This window comes from Cupressus sempervirens, unplaced genomic scaffold (genome assembly GCF_028749045.1).
Source record: "Cupressus sempervirens isolate cs-2001-9-10 unplaced genomic scaffold, ASM2874904v1 CseChr00s100002_03, whole genome shotgun sequence".
Classification (NCBI taxonomy): Eukaryota; Viridiplantae; Streptophyta; class Pinopsida; order Cupressales; family Cupressaceae; genus Cupressus; species Cupressus sempervirens.
In genome coordinates this window covers 1,465,681-1,489,244 of record NW_028322207.1, presented here as the reverse complement: position 1 = coordinate 1,489,244, position 23,564 = coordinate 1,465,681, and the positions used below count along the sequence as shown (strand labels likewise).

At 35.6% G+C, this 23,564-nt stretch overlaps 1 protein-coding gene and 1 pseudogene across 4 annotated transcripts in view; both read left to right on the top strand.

Moving 5' to 3' along the window:
- Positions 1-23,564, top strand: part of LOC149527823 (putative sphingolipid transporter spinster homolog 2) — a 292,780-nt gene that overhangs the window by 168,362 nt on the left and 100,854 nt on the right. For all 3 annotated transcript variants that reach the window (XM_089812102.1, XM_089812103.1, XM_089812101.1), the window contains one exon: positions 3,048-3,176. In XM_089812102.1, the coding sequence (XP_089668228.1) occupies positions 3,048-3,176 (129 nt within the window). The remainder of the gene's footprint in view (positions 1-3,047; positions 3,177-23,564) is intronic.
- LOC149527825 (protein OVEREXPRESSOR OF CATIONIC PEROXIDASE 3-like) lies at positions 6,506-8,270 on the top strand (annotated as a pseudogene). The gene is made up of 3 exons (XR_016359633.1): positions 6,506-6,544; positions 6,736-6,852; positions 6,898-8,270. The product of XR_016359633.1 is annotated as a protein OVEREXPRESSOR OF CATIONIC PEROXIDASE 3-like (transcript).

Below are 23,564 nucleotides of genomic sequence, written 5' to 3'. Positions count from 1 at the left end.
GATTTAGTATATCTCGGACCCATTTTTATTTAATTGTTTCCGTTGTTAGGTGTGGTTGTCGGCTTGGTAGGTGTGGTTGTCGGCTTGGTAGGTGTGGTCGTCAGCTATCTTTGTACGCCCTCGGAAAGGTTTCCCTGACGGGAATTCGAGCACGACATGTAGATAGTAGTTGGTATGTGATTTTGGATTATTTCTTTGTACTGTGAATTCCTGTTGGAGTTCTGGATTGTTCACCATTTCGGAAGTGAAAGATCTTCCCTACTTGGCGTTTCGGTTTCGATAGGATTCATCCCTCACCCTATTCCGGTGTTGTATTACTTTGCTTGGTTTTGGCAATTGCACGCACTATCTTTGTTTGCAAATACTTATATTTCTATCAATTTGTGACTTGGTTTTCAATATTTTGTTTTCTCTGGCGAATGTAATCACTTTTACTGATAACACTGAGTATGGCCCGAATCATTGGCAAAGCAACCTGCAAGACCTTCCATCCCTCACGACACTATACCATCCATACACATACTATACATCAACCTACGACCCAGATAGATACTGTACGACTTCATCAGCCTATTGTCCATACTGTACGGCCAAGGCCCAAATACTGTATGGCCTATCCCTCCTCTCCTTCCTTTGACGTACGGCCAACTGCATCTATCGTACAACCACCCATCAAATACCACCATACAACCTATTGAGCCTACGGTACAACCATCTTATTATTTCCCTGCCCACACTCTATGGCTCCCAGCACTATCCATACACCATCGTTGACCGTACACCCTCCTTCTTGCTCGCCATGTGATTACTTGTGTGCCTTACACTTGCCAGTCACACCGTACGGAGCCTATCTTACCGTGGGGCTTCCCATCAGGCCGTACAACTGTTTCTACTGGCTCACTTTATCATCATTTTTGCAAATACTTGAATATGAACATTACATGAAACTGAAGATAAGATTATTGCAGCTTTATCACATTTCGATAACATATATGAGATGGTTGAAAAACACTTTTGGAGGGAACAATTAGAGAGAAGAGAAAAAGGACTCAAAGAGGATTTCTCACATTTGCAGGTGATTAAGGAAGGAATCAGAACAATGAAATCAGATTACCTACACCTCCTTTTAGGTCGGGACCATCTCTTTAACCTTACACAGATTTACTCAGAATCATTGAGGAAGAAGGAAGAAGTGGACACCCTTTCTTGTGAGATCACGTATACTAAGGACATCCTAGAGAATACCTTGGCGGCATTTCATGAGACAGAAAATCAGATTGTTGAGCTTAATCAAGAATTGAAGTTGGCACGCTCTACCTTGGCTCAACATTCAGATGTAGGAGTTGAGGAGATTGACGTTGATGACAGCAAGAGGATCAACCAACATGATGTCTATGAGTGGATTGATCAACATGAAGACAACCACAATAATTCTGATTATTATGACAACAGTTATATATCTACACAATGACATGTGGATAGAGATGAAGCAAGTGAAAATGACTCAGAGTTTTCACTTGATGGTGATCATTTCATTGATGGAGATTTTGATTTGAGTATTGGTACTTATCGTGATGCTGATAATCCCAAATTATCCATAATATATGTTAATAGTTTCTATTGATTATCTAGAGACATATCACCAAGTCTTCATGAGATGGCTGCTATGTATTTGGTAGCTGGTGATTTTATCTTTATGTACACTCCAGTCGGTGGGTTCTACATTTGGTCTACTACTATTTTTCCAGATATGGTTCAGCCTCTAGAGGTTAGCGAGTTACCAATTGATTCGTGGAGATACCTCACCCTGAGACACACACCTTATGAGATGGTTATCCTTCCAACACATAGGCATAGTGACAGCCGCATCATCTTCTATATGATTGGTCCGGTTTATGACAGCGATCTGTAGTGGACTTATGAGTCGAACTTCATGCATATTTGCAAGTTGGGTTGGGTGATTTGTTTGTTTGTTTGGTTGATCCAGGATGATAGGTTGTTGGACATCCATTACTCTACCCAAGATCATGTTGGTAGAAAAATTTGGGATCCAGGTGTTGATCGTATGTATATGTGGCATTCTAAGGATTTTGTTTTAGTACTGCACAGTTTGAGACTGGATGTAGTTATGATCAAAGTTGTACAGCCTATAGATGGAGTGATACTTCATAGATTAACATGGGATCTGGGGATCTGGTTGATGGATGGGTTGTATTTTGACACCTTGCTTCGCAGTGTGGCATGATTTGTTTTCAGATTGGGCTATAGAGCTACTTGCAGATGCAATCTTGGTATTGATTGCTTGAGGACAAGCAATCTCGGGGAGGGAAGACTTGTAATGTCCCCTTTTTGGGACATTAGGAATTCTGAAGTTAAACTAATATTAAATTTGAATTATGAGAGTTAAAAGAAAATTAATAAATATGTCAATTTAATATTATAAAGGGAGTTAAAAGGTGACAAAGAAGAATACGATAGAAGATAGTTGAAGAGTCACCGTTGAGCATTAAAAAGAGGGAGTCTCGTTCGTTTTCAGGAATGCTTACATTATTATTGTTTTGGAGAAATTGGGTTTTTCTTTGAGAAACATTGGGATAGTACAGCTTCCATTTTAGACCCGAGGACGCAAACCTTGAGGCCATTGTTGGTGGATTGGATGTAGCCCCGGTTCAACACTGCAGTGGATTCAAGACAGTTCACACTTGGTTTATAGGGTTTTTTATATGTTTCCAATCAGAATATTATTGCTGTTTGTAAGATTGGACTCTTTACATATTATTGTATTGCTGATTTATAATACAATAGCAATTCTGATGTCTTAAAATTGAATACTTTATTGAGCATTATTGGTTCATTTGCTGGTTTACATTGTTGGTTGGGTTTGTATGAGTTATCTATCTTATGTTGAAATCTGTTTATGTCAAACATTAGTAGAATGTTTGTTGTTTATGTGAAAAGTTAGTAGAATATCCGTTTGGGAAATTACAAAGAAAAATAATTGTGTTGCTGATCATGGTGCATTTTTGGTATGTTTCATTAATTTTCAGGGCCCTGTGAATTATGTTGCACTCCACTGTGTAACTCCAAACTTGAGACCACTAGCAATGGCAATTTCTACTGTATCCATACATATTTTTGGTGATGTACCATCGTCACCTCTTGTGGGTGTGCTCCAGGTTTGTCCAATTTCGTGTGAAAGCACAGTATTTGTATTTACTTTATTTTCCCATCCTTCTGCAAATATGTACAATTAGTATGCTATTCTATTTCTATCAGAGCTCTTTGATGTTTTCATACTTTCAGAAAATTGTTTTATTCTACTAAACTATATCAGTTGATAATTGATGTTAGATATTTGCACATAATATACGAAGTCAGATATTGGATGTTCCATGAAAATTTTTACCTATAAATAAGAAAATTAAAACAATTTATTTAAACCCATAGAAGCAGAATTTTTTAAAAGTTGTGATTATACCCAATAAATTGTGAATTGTGCAGCAGGCTGATCTATTCCCTATTTTTTATGAAAAAATTGTGTTGACTAGGTCAACGACTTTAATTGATATTTTCAGGTTTAATTTGTGTTTAAATCATTCACAAAATTGCTCAAAATTGTAAACTCTAAAAATGATGCCAAAACCCGCAAAAAAAAGCTGTAGAAAGCTGATATTTTTTACTTACACAAGAATCTGCATTTGCATCTGAAGGTGCAATGAGCAGAAGCCTTTTACTCGCAATGGTAGAAACAATCTTCATCCCGGGTTTTGTTTTTAGTTGCAGCCGTACATCTTAGGCTATTGGGCCTGCAACCAACAATTTAATGCAATACGAGTTGCCATATATTTTCTTTTGGAAAGGCAAGATGCTAAAATTCCCACTTATCTTCACCGCCAGTAACAAACAATTGATAATAATCATAAAGGAGAAAATGATTCCCAGGCCTATTAGAAATATTAACATTTTTGTATACATAGAAGCATGATTCTACTATGCCTCTGTTTAAGATTACTAGAACTATAAATTCACGTGTTGGTGCTGGGGTGGATGCATTTTCATGCCTAGTAAGGGTATAGCAGAATCCTCAAATTTACGAAGCAAAGATGTGACTATATATGATGTTTCATATATGCAATTAGAGCAATGAAATATCATTCCACAAAAGAAAACAATATATTGAAAGTGGAGATACTTGCATAGAGAATCACATGAATGTGAACTAGACAAGTAAACACTCAAACAGAAAGATAAAATCTTGTCAGGCACAGCCTTATAAAATGCTATAAGCACCTTCTTTGCATGCCAAATCATTGTAAATATTATAAATCAATTACATTGCACAATACATGCCGCAATAGCATAAAAAAGACAAACTTCTGGAACCACAGCTGTGCAATGTAATCAGTGACATGAATATAAACAATGAAATCTGTTTTCTATAATCAATGGGTTGAACTCTATATTTTATTCTCTCAATATATTGATTCTATATAAATGCCCCTTAATTGTTTTTAATTAAAAAATAGTTTTGACTAATTTTCTTCACTATTTTACAGTTTTTTGTAAATCCACTTGTGCAATGTAATCAGTGACATGAATATAAACAATGAAATCTGTTTTCTATAATCAACGGGTTGAACTCTATATTTTATTCTCTCAATATATTGGTTCTATATAAATGCCCCTTAATTGTTTTTTATAAAAAGGTAGTTTTGACTAATTTTCTTCAATATTTTATGGTTTTTTGCAAATCCAATTTTTCCAATTTTGCTGATTGTTTGCCATTTTTTTAAAAATCCTACTCACGTTTGCTGTTTTGTTCCCAAAATGATTAATGCTCCAATGAAATTTAAAACTATCTTAATAGCATTATCAAACATAGTATTTGTGCCATTCTAAGCATAGATAACTTAATTGATGCAATATAACCAAATGATACCTATTGTAAACTGCAGAATTTAACGTAACCGGAAACACATCTTGCCATTTTCTTTGTGCAAGATGGGACTCCTAGTATTTATCCCAAGTAGATGAATCTGTCTAGTCTTCCCATCAAGTCTGGGTATGAATCATACTTGAATCAAAATCTGGCTCGAATCTCAGTGGATGTGCACTGAGTTTGACTTTTTTGCCATTGAATCGTTTAAGGAAAATTAAAATCGATTCTAATTGATCTAGTAGTGACATGGCAAATTCAAATAGATTCCTGACTGATTTCGACAGGTTTAACTGCTAAAACCAAACAAAATGAATGGGGGCTTTATATTTTTGGTGAGTTTTATCGTTCGCGTGGATCATATTAATGATGATTGACAATTAAAAAGGTGTGAGCAAAGTCTTCTGCGCTGGGAAGGTGCAAACAATTGTGTTGCAACCATGTGCATGACCATTGGTGCGAGTTGCCAGCCTACAACATTGGAAGTGTACATTGTGCTGATGTTCAAGTTAAAAGTTAAGATGTTAAAAAGTTAAAACAAAACCTAATATTAATAATTATTATAATATAATTAAATTTTTTTAAATCAATAAGAGGCAAATGCCCATTATATTAATTTATTCAACATATTTACAAAAAAAGCTCATTCAAGTCTAGGCACCGGTGGAAAAAGAACGGGGTTACGAAAACCCCCGGTATAGCCTGGGACCAAGGTCCTATATACGTACAGATGCGCACAACTGGGACTTGAAGAGGGCATACCCCCTTTTACAAAATAATCAGGGCATACCCTCAATTTGAAAGTCAATAAATAATTACATAATTGATGCATTACATTTGAATGGCTAGGTGCTTCTTGATTTGATGAACTAAGATGTTGAAGAGGTGGGGAGATCCCTTTTGAAGAGGAGACTGAACTTTCAGTAGATATAGTTACCCTCCATAAACTTGCCTTAGAATACACAACAGAGAAAGCTCAAAAGGAAGTTAGTAGCAAAACCTAAGCAAAGAGAACCATGAGTTGTGAATGGACTAATGGGACCAGTCAGTGGTGTAACATTACCCACTTTCAGAATTGGGCCCTATACCGATAGAGCGAAACAACTAATGCTTCAACCCCCTGATGGAGCCTAAAATTTCATAAGTCTCTATTCTCCTAGTTGCCTCGTTGTCCATGTTGTATCAGCTAATGGGAAAGACATAACCAAGAGATGCATATGTTTGCAATATATATATTCAAGTCTATGATTATAATATTGATGTGGAAGCTGATAAGAGGAGTGAATGGAGCAAACAAACAAAACTAATGCATCTTCTGTTATCCATTATTGTTTCAGGAATCTGAGATGGAGTATTAGTTTCTTGGAGTTTATCAGAAATTTGTATCCTTTCAGACAGCCTTCGCAATGTGCTATTGTAAATCTAAGGATCATTTCATGATGGAAAGGGCTCATTGATATCAAGGCATTATAATGCAAAGTAGATTAAATGCAGAAATATAAAACAACAGGTCTTAAATGCATATTTTAAAGCATATTGGAGTAAGGATACAAGGTAGGCCAAACTATAATGCCAGCAGTTTCCCTTCGAGGATCTAATCTGATTGAGGTGCATATAGTACATCACTCAATTGGAGTGGCATACTGGATTCTATTCTGAATGGACAGTACCTGAATCTCTTACATGATAACCAGCATCATCTCCAATAGTTGCTTCTAGATAAGATTGGTGCAATCAGATTTGAGAGATTGTTTTTGAACCCTGTTATGTGTTGAGAGGCCCTACTATTAATTATTCAGAAGCTACAGAAGGATGAAGAAGACAACGAGGACTATCAACTACAGAAATTGGCTGCAGCATTGAATGTGGGTCGTCGTAAAGCCAGCATTAAAAAGCTTACAGCAGAAGTAGGCCTCAAATGAGGAACAGTCCTTGAACTATTGCGCAATCCTCCTCTTTAGCCAGTTTTATTTCTTGACAGGGAGTATCCAACAAAATCAATTGAAGATACTGAGTCTACCAAATATAATGTAGAGTCATCTGAATTTGAAAGAAAACCTTCAAACTCTATATTGACATCTCAGGCTGAAACTGAGGTGCAAAGAAATGAATCCGAGTCACCAGTATTTGTGAATCTGAGGGGCTGGAATGCAAAGAAGAGGCTAAAAAAGTGCAACTTGTAACACTGGAGAAAGTATATCAGCGTACGAGGTGCCCAACTGAGGCCATGCTGAGTAATATGGCGCAGTTGACAAACTTGCCACGAAAATCTATTCTGGATTGGTTTGATGGCAAAACAGACAGAGGAAGATTTTTGTCTAGACCATAGATTGGTAGAATGCAGACATCTAAAATAGGAGTCGGCTTTTCAAGATGGCCTACAAAACTGTGGTGCGGATGTAATATTAGGAGCAGATATCCGTGAAAGAGCATTTCAGTGCAACAACAAATGCTCAAATAGCAATTCTGAAGGCTTTCGTATCATATGGGAGTTTCTCAAATAGGGTTTTATACTTATCATTATTTGAAGATCTATATCTGATGATGTTTTGTGTCTCTCGCAGGTATGAAGGATGCTGTCTGCGTGGATAAAGGCATGAATGAGTGCATGGAGAGGGGTCCTGAAGCGGTTTTTGTAAACATGAAATCTATGACATGATGCTAGGATGCACCACCAGCCAAAAGACGCAAGCCCGAAAGCTCACAATGGATTAGCAGCATGATATTCGCGGAAGGAATCATGAGATCGAAGTAGGAAAACGCACCAGCAGTACCTCCGATAATGACGAATAAGTGATAGAAAAGATAGTATCTCAGATCCAGCGGGAGGAGCACTAAAAGCGTCTGAAGTCATTGTATAATGGGGTTGATTCACGCAAAGCTATGTTGGAGGAGTTATTGTATATGATCGGATGCAAAAGACTGTGCATTAATGCCAGTGGGAGATATAAAGCAAAGGCGTTTAATTATATTTTGATAAAATTAAAACATATAAGTTTTCAGTATCCGTTAGTTTTATTTATGAAAAGACGCAATGCTTGGAAGGCAACCGATGCCCTTTGGACATTTATAAATATATGTAAAGTAGAACCAAGGAATATACGATATTCATTCATTCTTATTTTTAAAACAAAAAATTCTATCCTATGTTTTATGATATGTTATATCTTCTCATCGGCAACGGAGTGACCTGTTGAACCAAGCTTGTGGATGGTGGATTTTTGAGTCAGTCTCATTTGGTCCTGATAAATTTGCTGTGGATTGGATCATTATAGCATTTTAAATTTGATAAACATAAATATTGTGAAATATTTTATTGTTTCCATATTTATGTCTAATTTGTCTCTGTAAGAGTTAAAGTGCATTTTAGACTTATTTAAAATTGCATTTAAATAATTGATCCATCGCATCTGATTATTAAAATTGTTTATAATTTGAATATATTAGATTTTATAAAGTTGTACGTTTCAATCGATAATTTTGACTCTATTGCCCATCTAATTAAGCACTGATCTTTTGCTCTTAATTCATAATCCATATGCTGGCAATTGTTTAATTTCTTGCCTTTGAGAAAGTAATATATTCATATGATGCATTAATCTATATTTATACTTTATTTAAAACATTATTTTAATCATTTATTTTTGTTCTTAGTTCATAAATCGCAAGTTTAAAGTTTTTCTATATTTCTTGCCACTTGGAAAATATTTATTGTGTTCGCGTTCTAATTGATCTGTTTTAAGTGTCTTGGATCTAAGTGTTTCGTTCAAGATTAGGTACACCCACCTCGGTTTTGCAGAGCCGAAAGTGCAAGGAAATTGAATTGTGTTGTTTAGTTCCGTCAAGTTGGCCTTAATCGGTTTGATACCCCAGCATCGAGCAGGCAAGGCTCGTAGGATTCCAATCTGCGGTTTTGGGAACCAACAAATTGGCGACTCTGCCGGGGACGTCGCAAGTAATGTTTACTTACTCCAGGACCAGTTTAGAGTTTCATTTAGGCAAAAGCTTAGAGGTGAGATTTCTGATTTCGTCTTCTTTCACTTAGATATAGATACATTAGTAAGTTTTCTTTTGTTTCCATTTGTCGTTTATAATTTTCAGATTCCAACATTCAGATTTTTAATCATCATTGTGATAAAATTTACAAATCTTTTCTAAAAATTTCAAAGCTATGCTCAAAAGTCTTAAAGTTTTGACTTAAAATTTCATTTTATTTAATCAGCAACTAAAAGGAGATCTTTTTTCTTACTTTTAGAAAATTGTTTTTCAAGTTATTGGCATAAAGCTTTGCTGGATAAAGAACCAAAATTTTTATTTCTTTCTGTTTAAAAGAAATAGGCGACTCTATTGTATATTTGGATCAGCATTTGTTTAATTTTGCGAGTGTATGTGGGGTAGAAGATCGGTAAACCCCCAGCCTAAAAGACTAGCGCAACTCACATTTCAAAAGAAGCCAAAGAATAAGAAAGGTAAAAATCAAAAGGCAAAGATGTTTTATATAGGGCATAGAAATTTTCAGGAAAGAGCTAATAAACAACCTGAAGTTTGTGAATCAAGCCATAATAGCCCAGAAAATGAAGAAGAAAACCCGTTCTTTCACATTCCTAGAATTGATGAAGAGCCTCAATGTGAAATAACTCGTATAGAAGACGATGATGAACAAGAACAAATAATGCAGTGGGGCATGATAATAAGGAAAATGGCTGAAACTATGAATGGAAATAGCGCAATATTGGCAAAAGCGTTAAAAATGCAGCCGGATGATATCCTAGCGAAAGTAGGAATGTCAAAAGACCTTATTACTTCCCCACCTAAACCTTCTAATGAACAAAGATCAGAGAGGTGGAGGGAAGAAAAATCAGATCAAAATACTCCGCCTAGGTATAACCCACCTCACATAAAGAATTTGGAGGCACAATATGCTACTAATCATGATAATCCGCTCTATGAGAATAGAAGAGAGAGAAATCAAGATAACAATTTTAATAGATATAATAATCAGCGAGCATGGAACAATGGACAAAATAATAGAGGAATTCAGCAAAATAGTGGGAATACTAGACAGCCTTATGGGGCAAATCAGAATAACAATAATCAAAACCTTCAAGGATATGTGGCTCAAAATCAAGGCTATAGAAACCAAGTGATGCGGCAACCTATGGCAATTGAACGCTATAGGCAGCTTGATTTCAATGGGATTCAAGGATATCTGAATCCTATTTCAAATGATTTGAGGAATGCCATCCCAAAATTTTCAGGAAATGGAACTGAATCAGCTGAAAGACATGTTATCAACCTGAAAAATGTGATTGAAGACTTTGAAGAAGAACATGAGGATGTGTTCATGAAATTATTTGTTCAATCATTAACTGATGACGTTGCGGAATGGTATAGAAGTTTGCCAAATAGATCAATTTCTGGCTGGTGTAATTTTGCAAATCAATTTATTGAGCAATTCGGAGATCACACTGATACATCTTTTGCGTCACATGAATTGACTAACATTAAGAAGAACTCAAATGAATCAGTGTCAGAGTTCAACAAAAGGTTTAATAAAGTCCTCAACAGAATTCCAAGAGAAACTAGGCCTGTAGATTCATTCTTGATTGATTTTTATTTAAGTGCCTTTGATAGTAAAACTCACTATGAAATAAGATCTCATAGACCTTCCTTGCTACCCCAAGCTTTCAAACTTGCCATGACCATTGAAAATGATAGGAAAGCGGCAGGAAGAATTAATAAGAGGGATGATTCCAAATTGTATAATCCAAAAAATCCTAAGAAAGATGAACTCAAAGAAATAATGGATATGCTAAAAGAGATAAAAGTCAAACAAGGTAGAAGTGAGAGGCCACCTTTTAATAGAAATGACAGAGTAAGATTACATGATATGTCTTATAACACAAACTGGAAGGATGGAAAACCGGAAAGACCAACTCATGCTAAAGATACACTTGATCCTTTGAAGAAAGTGAATATTGTTGATGATGGCCCATGGTGTGATGCGTGCAGGCTGCCCCACGATCCTAATCATTGTATCGTTGCACAAGCTATTTTTGAAGAAAGAAATCAAAATGAGGAACAACCCGTAGTCAACACAATATCATCTGAACCAATATGGGGAAGGGATGAAGATTATTCTGAGGATGAAGATCATAATGCTGATTAATATTATAGGGGCTCTAACCAGCTGCAATGTACTCAACAAATCTTTTCCGATGAGGAAGACAATCCTACCTTTCGTAGATTAACGCCAGAAGAAAGAAGAGCCTATACTATCGCAGCAGTTGAGCACACTAAACATACATATCAAAGAAGGAATAAAGAAAATAATGCTGATCAAGGGACTCCTGCTGGTATATTTGTTAGGAATCAGCAGCAGATTGAAGCGTCTAAGAAGCCTGAAAATCAAGCTCAAACCAAACAAAAGGAAGGTAATCAAACTTATAAAATTACCAAGCAACCAGTTGTGCAAATTAATGGCAAGAAAATATCTGATTGTCATAGTTTTATGAGTCATGCTTTATCCCAATTAAAGATTACTGTGCCTCTAATGGATATGATGAAATTTTTTGATCACAGGCAGGAAACTGTGAAGATATTGTCTAGTGTGCAAGATATTGACAATAAGAATGATGTTAAAAATAATGAAGAAACATTTATTGTGTATCTAGGAACAACATTAAATAAGAGGACAAATCAAGTAGACCCGTTCTATTTAACATTGTTGATAAACAATATATTGGTAAAAAATTGTATGATTGATTCTGGGGCAACAGTCAATATTATGTTTGCTGATGTAATGAAGGAAATAGGACTTAAAGTTGATACTCCTTTTGGAAAATGTTATGCCATGGATAACAGATCTGTACCTGTAGTTGGAATAATTAAAAATGTTGAATTTCGTTTTCCATCATTTTCGCATAAATCATACAGAACTGACATTACAGTAGTTGAAATATCAACAAATTATGGTATGTTGTTATCTAGGCAATGATCAAATTTGGTTGGAGGTCATGTGCAGTTAGATATGTCTTATGCTACCATACCTGTGGGAGGCAAGGAAATACGAATCGAATGGGAACCCCAGTCATACTACTTGGTTGAAGATTACATTTCGGATCCCGAGGTTAACTTTTGTCATTAGGACATGGACAACTTCCAAGTAAGTATAACCAAACCTACTTCTAAGATTGTTGATCCATTTTCAATCTATGTAAAAGAAAATTGTAATGATATTTGACAAATGTTTTTTGATGGCGCATGTAGTAAGGAAGGAAATGAGGCTGGCGTTATTTTTGTTTCGCCGTTAGGTAAAACTTTTAAATTTTCTTTCTTACTAAATTTTGAATGCACTAATAATATTCCTGAGTATGAGGCGTTAGTCATTGGTCTTGGTATTGCAAAAGCATATAGGATTAAAATGCTTGCTGTTTTAGGGGATTCAGATTTAATTGTTTCACAAATTAGGCATAAATTTTCAACTAGGAACCCAAGATTAAAACAGTATCGAAACTATGTATGGGATTTGATAGAATTCTTTGATACCTTTTCAATCAAATGGATCGATAGATCAAACAATCACCTAGCTGATATAATGGCTAATCTAGCTATTAGGCAAATGGATATCCCATTTGATGAAGTTATTCAGGTTGAAGTAAAAAAAAGACCTTCTATACTAGACAATGTTCAAAACTGGCAAGTTTTTGAGGACGATAATGATATCGTTAAATTTTTGACTTGCCAGGAAGATTATGAAAATCAATTCATTGATTGGAATGGGTACATAGAAGAAGAAGATGGTAAGGAAACATTGTTTGGAAAGGAAATAATGCAATTAAAAACCAATAAAATACCAAAAGGTCTAGTTGCTTTAGAATAAATCTTTGACGAAAAGGAAAGTCCAAAAAATAGCACATCTACCAAAATCCAAAATGAAATTGAGGAAATAAATTTGGGAAGTCAAAGCTCTCCCAAAAGGGTTTACATAGGGAAGAAGTTGTCATCAAAAATAAGGGCTGACCTAATTGCTTTATTAAGAAAATATAGACACGTCTTCGCTTGGAGTTATGATGAGCTTAAAGCGTATAGGGAAGATTTGTTTCAGCATGAAATACCTCTTAAACCCGATGCCAAACCATTTAGACAAAGACAACGTCCGATAAATCCAACATTAGCTCCAAAAATGAAATATGAACTCATCAAATTAAGAGACGCCGGAATTATAAAACCTATAAGGCATTCTACATGGGTTTCGAATTTAGTCCCAGTTAGAAAGAAGAATGGAGATATACGGTTATGTATAGATTGTAGAAACTTGAATATATCTTCCCTTAAGGACAATTATGCATTACCTAACATGGAGATTTTATTACAAAAGGTAACGGGTAATGAATTACTATCTATGATGGATGGATTCTCGGGTTATAATCAAGTCAAAGTGAAAGAATCCGAACAATACAAGACTGCTTTTACCACACCTTGGGGTACCTATGTCTATGCTAGGATGCCTTTTGGGTTAACAAATGTAGGGGCTACCTTTCAAAGGGCAATGGATGTTGCTTTCGATGGATTGATTGACTTGATTATGGTTGTCTACCAAGATGACCTTACTGCTTATTCAAAGAAAGCAAAAGACCATTGTAAGCATTTAGAAAAAATCTTCATAAGGGCTCTTGAATTTGGAATCTCTTTGAACCCTAAAAAATGTCAATTCGGGGTAACCGAAGGAAAATTGTTAGGTCATATCATCTCCAAGGAAGGGGTTAGAATTGATCCTGAACGGGTAGCAGCCATTGATAACATTCAAATACCTAAAACGACTAAGGGAATCCAATCTTTCTTTGGGCAAATAAATTTTGTGAGAAGGTTCGTCTCTAATTTTGCTGAAATTGTTAAACCTATTGCTAAGATGCTTAAGAGGGGTGCTAAAATTGCTTGGGATAGTGAGGCTGTAGGGGCATTCTCTAAGATAAAGCAAGCTATAAAAGAAGCCCCGGTTCTAAAATCTCCTGATTTTAAGAAGCCGTTCCAATTATTTTCATTTGCCTCTTATAATACCATAGCCGCGGTCATGCTACAAAAGAACGATGAAGGATACAAGCAACCAATTGCATTCTTTAGCAAGAGTTTACAAGCCGCTGAATTGAATTATGATATAAATGAAAAACAACTTTATGCTTTGGTTCTTCTTTTGATTCTTCCTCTGATTCATGAACTAGTTCAAGGATCTGAGATGATTTAAATCCCTTTCCACCCATCAACTTGAATTTGAGAGATTTCTTCACATTAGAAGAAGAAGAACCATCTTTAGTTGTGATTTCCAACTACAACTTCCTTCCAGGAGGACCAAAACTTCGACAATCCAAACCTAATTTCGGATTAACCCCTTTTAGGCCTTTAATTTTCAACCACTTGTTGGTGTTTGCCAAAATGGATTGAAATCTAGAAGGATAGATGTTCCTTCCTTTTGCTAGCATTGAATAAGGAAAGGGCATCTTTCATTAAAACTAGCTTGATGATATTCTAGATCAAGAATATTGCCATTATCTTCGATTTGAAAATTTGATGGGATCTCAAGCATGTTAAGATCAATGATCTGTTGCAAAGTCAATCTACACTTGGCCATTTTCATTATATCCAATTCTATTCGCATGTTGATCCAAACATCTTCTATACGATGAACATTTGTAAAGGCCCTCTTGATTTGAGAATTCATTTCTTTGTAATCAATGTTAAATTTGGCTTTGAATCTTTTCAATGTGATCAACTGAAGTTTGGCTTTCATAGTTTTTTCAATGTACAAAATTGATCATATAATTACCAATTACCAGGGGTTTGGCGGAAGAAATACCAAAACCTGGGCTATGCAAAGCATGATGATCAGACTGAACTTCCATGAGTTGTTTGGCCAATTCCATTGAGAAAATCTTGTCAGTAGCATAACTAGGTAAGGTATATGGCTTTCCTTTAAAGTACCTAATGTTGTTCTACATTTTGTCACCACAAAATGTTGGTAACAATACACAACTTTTCCAAGCTAGTTTCGTGTTTCTCTAAGCTTGAATTTGATATTTAATTGTTTAATGTGGATCTATTGATCCATTTCAATTGAAATACCAAATTGTTCTACTGAAGGCCTTCGTCAAGTCTTTTTCGTTTTGCTTTCTGTCAAGCCTTTGCTTGATTTTTGAAGCCTTCACAGTCCGTTCTTTACTTTTGAGTTTGTTTTTGCTTATTTTTGGTACTTTGGTTTTGCTCATGTCATGCCTTTCGATTTCTCCTTCGATTCGGTCTAACCTAGAGGTCAATTGGAGTTGTTAGTCAAGAGTTATGTCCGTTTTAGTGCTTCAAAATTGGACATTTTATGTGCAACAGCAGAAATTTAAAATATGATGTTATATTTTCAATTTGACATTCACTTTTGAAAAATATAACATTATATTCACTTTTTGTTATGTTTTTAAGTTACTTTTACTTTTAATTTATAACTTAAAGTGACTGTAGTGCACTTTATGTTATAATTTTAAGTTGAGTTACTTTTTAATTTTTCACTTAAAGTAACTATATAACCATATAGTTTCACTTTAATTTTTGGTTTTAAAAATCAAATACTTATTTAAATGTTACTTTAAAATGATGTTTATGTATTATATTTCTTAATATGATAAATGAATATTGTTTTTGACCCATTTGGTGACATTTTTATAATTTTAACTGAATTAAATGACTAAAAGGCTTGATAAGTGGACTTTTTATATGCAATTACATGTAAAAACTATGAAAAGTGGACTTTTTACATGCCATTGCATATAAAATTCACTTTGGAGGACACTTTTCATGTCATTACATCAAGAGCTCACAATAAGTGGACCTTTTTGATGCTATGACATGAAAAGTAAAGTTTTTATGCCTAAGCATCTAAAAGGTGAGATACACTTTAAAATATGCAAATGACCTCAAAAGGTCCGATTTCACTTGAGAGCATATTTTAAAACATGTTATGCACTCTAAAAAGTGTGATTTCACTTGAAGGCATATTTTAAAATGTGCGCATGACTCCAAAAGGTCCGATTTTGGAGGAAAACATATTTTAAAATGTGTTATGTCCATCAAAAGGTCCGATTTTGAAAGAAAATATGCACTTGCTCCTCAAGAATCCGATTTTGCTCATATCTTTAGATTTTCTTCATGGATTTGTATGAAATCTTCTTCATTCAAGGTGTTTTTGCTTGGTGATGAGTTACCTTGCATCAAAGATGAGTTTAACATGCTGAAAATCGTTTTTAGGAGTCCAAATCTAGGGCACGTTTTTGAAGAAAACTCTAAAATTCTTCATTTTTGATCAACATTTTTGCATGAGGATGAATCGATTTGCTCTTATTGGATGGTTACATTGCATATTGATCAACATTTTGGTGTTTAAACACCAAATCGATTTACTTGAGATTCCTGGTGAAACACGTTTTTACCAGAAACGTTCCATGAATGTTCATTTTCAAAACGTTGGAGCATGGAGACTTTTTAGGGCATGTTTTGGGATCTTCCAACAACTTCTCCTTATTTGCTGCTCTCTCCCATTCAAATTTGCAAAGTTGGAAAAGGTCTTAGCATTTTTGAAGAATTTTTCAAACATTGGAGCATCTTTTTCCTTCATATTTGGCACTTAATCTTCATGTAAGTGGACTTTCCTCTTTTCTATTTAATTCATGGTTATCTTGCTGATTTTATGCATGAAATCACTAGATGGTTGCCATTTGTGAAAATCTTTGCCATAGGAAATGCTTTTTTCCTTTAAATATGAAGTTTTCATTCATTTTCATGTTTTTGGTTATTTCCCAAGTCCCAATTTTGAATTTGAGCTTTGAAGTGCATTGCATCTTGACATGTTTGAGTTATTTTCCGAAGGTACGTTATTTCTTTTTTCTTTTGTGTTTTGTGCTTGCTTGCCGGTTTTCTCCACTTGGAGAAATCACAAGTTCTTTCCCAAGAACCTATTTTTGCTTCATTACATGTGAAAGCATCGTCACATTCCACTTTCCGTTTCATGTTACAACACTTCATCTCTCACTCAACGAAATGCGATTACATGTTTTTCATTCCATTTGCTGTCTGCACACAAATGTAATCCCATTTTGCATCTTCATTTTCATGCATCTCACTTTTCCCTTGCATTCGCATGACACGATTACACAAAATGTCTCATGTGTAATTGCATTCAAAAGGTTTGATTTTGACTAAAAGTCACATTTTGAAAAGTAAAAATGTCATTTTCACTTCCCATGTACTTTGACTTCTCCTTTTCACCAAAAGTGACTATAAAACTCAGTATCTCACTTTCATTTTTCATTTTTATCCCTTCATATGCATTTGCGCTTTCGTGAGCAAATACATGTTTCCACATCTTTCCATGTTTTCCATCTCATCTTCCATTCACACATATATTTGAAGTATATTCTTCATCCGTGTTTGCATCTCATTTCACCCTCCACCTCCCGTTACATGTTGCCTTTACATGTATTCATTTTTCATATAATAATGCCTTGAAAACGCCAAGTCACTTTTGAAATCAGCAATTTTCATTTTTGCACGCATACCCATGCGTTTCGCCTTCACACATTCTCATTCTATTCCATTTCATTTCATCTTCCATTTTCACACTTTCATATCATTTCATTCCTCTTTCCGTTCCATTGCATATGCATATGCTTTCTCTTTGAAGTTACTTTGACGGATTTGTGAAGTCTCCAATCCATTTTCGAATCTTCACTATTGATCCGGAATTCACTTGTATGGAGGTTCCTTGTAATGATGTATTTATGTTTTGGTATTTTTGTGTTGCAGCACAAGCATAAGATATGCCCTCGCCATCCAAGTCCAAAGGCAAAATAAAATATCAATATGATAAAGAATTAGCTCATGCAGCTCCTTCCTCAGTCACATCTATTTTGGATAATGTGTTGGACACGAAGATTGGTCATATAGACATGGTTGATTTTGTACAAAGAGTTGAAGCCCCAGCTAGTCATGAAATGAAGCGCATTAGGAGAAGCAAGATTCATTTGGTATCCACATTTCCTAAGGCAGCTATAGAACCTGACTTCGTTTATGGATGTGCATGGCGGTTTACTCCCAAGACAAAAACTATCAAAGATGCTGATGGCAAGGTTATCATTAGCCTTAATCCAAAGTTTATAGAACAAATTTTCAAAGTCCCACATAAATCAGAATGTGCTGATTTGATTAAAGAATCATCATTAGCATGTTGGAATGAGCAAAAGAGTAATTATCAGAAGTATGTCAACCTTTATTGGTTAGACGATAAAAGAAGCAATTTTTATAGATGGCCAAAGATTGTTCATCGGTCAAATTTCAAACAAGAGTAGAAGGATCTCATCATCCTTCTTAGTAGGATTTGTGGCCTTAAAGATTCTACTGATTATGAGCCATGGATTTATAAGTTCATGTCTCAGATTATGGAGAATAAAGAATACATCTTTTGGGGAGAACTTATCAGTATTACACTCTGCCAACAGATATGTAATGTGGGAACATCAATGCCTTTCTACATGAATTCTTATCTAGTCTACATCGCTGCTGCTATGGGATCTTTCTCTAGTCTTTCTACCAAAGGAGATCGTCTTCAAGTTCCTATTGGGGACTACTATGACCAAATCACTTTGGCAAATAGTAAGTTTCACTACAGAAGAGTCGAAGATGCCTTCTTTGGACATTTCCGATGCTTGTTTGATAAGTAGTTGGTTATCAAAAGAGTATCTGATGCAGTGTGGGAGAAGATGAACCAATACGGCTGTATTTTTCTTCAGTTTCCTACTTTCACATATTTGAAAGTTGGATATTTCAAGGGAGAGCCATATACCTTACCTAGCTATGCTATAGATCGAATAATCTTGATGGAGCTAGCTAGACAGCTCATGGACGTACAGAGTGATCAACATGCTTCACATAGGCCTGGTTTTGACATTACCTCAGCTAAGCCTTTGGCTATTGGCAATTATTCAATCATTTCTGTGGCTAAAGCAAAGAATATGGAAGCAGAGTTGTAGTTGATCACCTTGAAGAAGTTCAAGGCTAGATTTGATTTTGACTACCGAGAGATGAACTCTCAAATGAAAAGAGCCTATACTCATGTTCATCGCATTGAAGATATTTGGATAGATATGAGGACAAAACTTGACATCATGAAGATGGATTATTGCCAATTAACCTTGCAGCAGATAATTGATCTTAACATGTTGGAAATCCCCTCAGATTTTCAAGTTGAAGATGATGGCGACATCCTTGATCTGAAGTTTCATCAAGCCGGCTTTGATAAGAAATGCCCTTTTCCTATCTAATGGCAATAAAAGGAAGATACATCTATCATGGAAAAATTTCAATCCATCTTGGTAAACACTAATAAATGGTTGAAAAGTAAAAGCCTTAAAAGAGTAAACCCTAAGGTGGGCTTGGATTGTGGTAGTTTTGGTCCTCCTGGTAGGAAATCACAATTGGAGATTACAGGGAAAGATGGTGCCTCATCTTCAAGTGCCAAGGGTTCCTTTAAATTCAAATTGAAGGGCAGAAAAGGAAATAGATCATCTCAAGTTCTTGAGCCAATTCAAGAATCAGCGGCAGAATCAGCAGAGGATTTGGAAATAGAATTTGATAAAGAAGATTCAGATGAAGAAGGGGAAATCGTGATTACATCTCCCGCAAAGCCTGCACAAGCCTCTACATCTTCGATACATGAAGAACCCTTTTTGCATGAAGTTGATGATGATGTGGATTCATTTTCCACTGTTTTCACTCCTTCCATTCCAGTCTCGGAGATTAATACCATGGCTCTTCCTATTTCCTCTACTGCTCCTCGTGCTCTTGCACATGAACAATATGATCACTTAGCAAATGTGTTTGAAGATTTTTCGACTCTTACCTGTGGTCAAGTTCCCCAACTTGATATATCATTGACAAGATTTAAACTTTTCATGACGGAGTCTTCTCAACATGTTCCTATGCCTTCAACAATACAGACTGAATCTTGTTCAGTCACTATGGATATACAATCTGGATCAATGCCAATGGTCTCCACTGTGCCTGTTTCTGTAGATGAAAGTTTCAGCCTACCTGCATGGTTGAGTAAAATAACAACAAAGAGAAGGAAAGTAGTTGTTCCTCCTGACAATATTCTTGTTAGGAAGACTAAATCTAAATGCTTGAAAGATAAGATTGTTTCCAAAACTTTGGTTGATTCTAATAAAATCAAATTTGTTGTGTTTGCTGAGCCCTTGGTAGATAAGCTTGTTGAAAAACTTACTCGTTCAGACTACAAGATTACTAAGGTTGAAGTTGGAAAGCAATCACATTTAGGTTGCATGCAAGATGCTCAGGATGCATTGACAAATGTATCAAAAAGTAATCATGATCTTTGGGAAAAGAAGAATTGGCTGAAACAGGAGATCTCTCGTTTGAATGAGGTTATTCAAAAACAATCTTCTCAAAGTGTTGTTATGTCTCAAAGGTCTAAAGAAAGAAGGCTGATTGAAGCTGCTAAGTCTTGGATACAAGAAATCATTTTTGAAGGAGTTCGAGCCATCACAAAGGCATTTGTAGTTCTTAGGCGTGTCAAAGAGATGAATGAAACGGAGCAAAACTTAATTTATTCTTTGACTCAAGAAGCTGATAACTTGAAGGAAATTCTTGATGATTGGGATGAAATGGTGAGATTTGATTTGGATGCCTTAGTTTCATGTGATATTCTTCCATCATGTGAAATATTCTTCAGATTTCAAGGACTCGTTGGTTATAAGGAGGAGACATTAAGGAAACTGATCACAAAGTTGCAGGTGGCCTTGGGAGATTGTCAAGCAGTTGAAACAAGTGTTACTTGTGATTTGGAACAGATGGGATGTTGTGTTACTGATGATTTTGGTAATCTTTTGGCACCAAAGAGAGTGACTTCCGAATATACAATCAAGATCAATGTTGATGTAGATTCTGAAGATTTTGGTTTGCACACGATGAATAAGTTTGTTTTGTATAAATCTTTGACAAAACACTTGTTAGATACTACAACAACAAATTCCAAAGTTGTGCAATTAGCATATGAAAATGCAGTGAGAGTTGAAGCCATATCAAAGACTATGGAAATTGCTGATCTTTGCACATTGCATAACATCATTGTCAAATTCAAGGCATTGAGAAACAATCTCTAAAATTGTTGTTTTGTTTTATGTTAGCAGTTGTAGAAGATGCATTAAATGAAGATGTGTAATTACATGTAATGCGAGTGACATGTATGTAAAAGGATGTAATGCGAGTTGCATGTAACCCTTTATTTTCTGTAGTTAGATTAGGTCAAAGTTGGTTGAGTTGCCCCCACTTTTTCCTCCACCTTTTTCCCAACTTCTTTGCCTATATAAAGGAGTGTTCCCTCATTATAAAATTATCATGATCTTTTATGCAAGAGAACTCTGGAGAAATTGTGCCAGCATAACTTTGTTTGTGTAAGCACTATTTTGAGAGAAAGTGAATACAAAGGAGCATTTGAGACTTAACTTTGATTAAGTGAGATTGTTATTTGTGTGAATTGTAAGCTTTGTCTATAATTCATCCAAGTTGTCTTTGATTCATGTTATCTGGTGTTATTGATAATTGTATCTCGTGAATTGAATAGAAAAGAGTTAAAAAGCAATTGGAGCTAGAGCTTTGACAAGGAGCAATTGTAAAAGTGTATAGCTAGAAGCTTTGTCTATAGCTTATATTTTCTTCTTAATTTGCAAAATAGCTAAGTATCCTACTTTTAGGAGTCTTTGTGCCCTAATTGTAAACATTTTCCATATAGATGTATGATTGGACTTGGATCCAAACCGGTACATTTTAGCTAGCCTTTGAGTTAGTAAAGGTTTATCATTATCACTGTTTCCAGCTCTTGATAGAAATGTAGTTAGCGATTCACCCTGCCCATTATTTGCTCCACGGGCATCTGACATTATTGATGACAGGCATCTGACATTATTGATGGGTCTATATAGGACAACAACTATACTTTTGTAAATGAGTTGATTATTTACAAGGGCGGGATATCATTGGTCCCAGGATTGAGCGTCAAGCACGTTGTTTTGAGGGCCTTTCATGGCTTACCTTTAATTGGAACTTCTGTGTTCTTCAAGATATTTAAAAAGGTTCGAAAGTGATTCTGTGAAGTCAAATGTTCTACAGTATGTTAGAGAATGCTCTATTTGAAAGTAGAACAAACATGACATACCTATCTAGCTGGTTTATTGCAACCACTTCCCATTCTTGAGAGGAAGTGGAATGCTTGTCCATGGATTTCATGGTGGGCTTGCCAAAAGCTAATAGCAGAGATTGTATATAGGTGGCAGTGGATTGCCTTACAAAATATGGGCACTTCTTTCCAATCACTAGTACATTTTTAGTGATACAAGTAGTTGAGTTATTTTCCCTGGAGGTTTTCAGATTGCATGGTGTACCTTGAAGTATTGTGAGTAACTGAGATAAATTTTTTATGAGTCACTTTTGGCAAGAGTTGTTCAAGTTATGTGGGACAGAGTTGACTCCGAGTATCAATTATCACCCTCAAACTGATGGCTAGACTGAGGTTGTTAATAAATGGGTGGAGGGATATTTTCAGAATTGTGTTTGTACAACAATGAGCCTGGTTGAAGTGGATATACTTGTGTGAGTAATATTATAATTCCACTCACCATATCTCTATTCAAATGACTCATTTTAGAGCTCTATATATGTATGATCCTCCATTTTTTATGGATTTGTTGTTCAGATATAGTAGAGTACCTAGTGTAGGTGGTTTGTTGTAGGATAGTTAGGATACTATGAGGGCTCTGAAAGATAATTTACAGATGACACAGAATCACCAAAAGCAGTATGTTGATTAGTGGAGAGTTGTTTGCTCCTTCCAGGTTGGGGATATGGTATATTTGATGTTGCGGCCATACAAAGAGTCATCTATTTGGAAAACTAGTGCTGAGAAGCTCAAGCCTCACTATTGTGGTCATGTTGTTAGACGAGTAGACGAGGTAGCTTATGAGCCTGATATGTTAGAGGACAACAAAGTGCATAATGTGCTCCATGTATCTTGCCTCAAGAAAGCATCAAGGAAACATGTTGTCCCATCTTCTATCTTATCCCCACTGGATGTTGAGGGAACGTTAGAGGTGATTCCTGAGGCTATTTTGGATACCAAAGAGAGACATCTTTCAAGGAAAGTCGTTAGAGAGTTTTTGGTTAAATGACTGGTTTACCCATTGAGGATACTACTAGGGAGTTAGAGGATATTCTTTAGGATCTCAGTTTGCAATTGCTTAAGGACAAGCAATCTTCGGGAGGGAGGACTGTGATGTCACTTTTTTAGCAAGTGTTGAGGGTTTGGTATGGTTAGCCCATCATTGCGATCCTTGTGGACTAATAGATGGTTAGGAGAGTTACTAGCGATCAACTCACTATTATAGTAAGCTAGTGTTTGTAGTTTTCATTTTGGGCATGACACGTAGGCGTTATGCCTGGTTAATGATGGCTTTGCACTTCAGTGATCTACTTCTTGATTTATGAGCTATTATGGCTATTGGTCATTATTGAGGTTTTATAT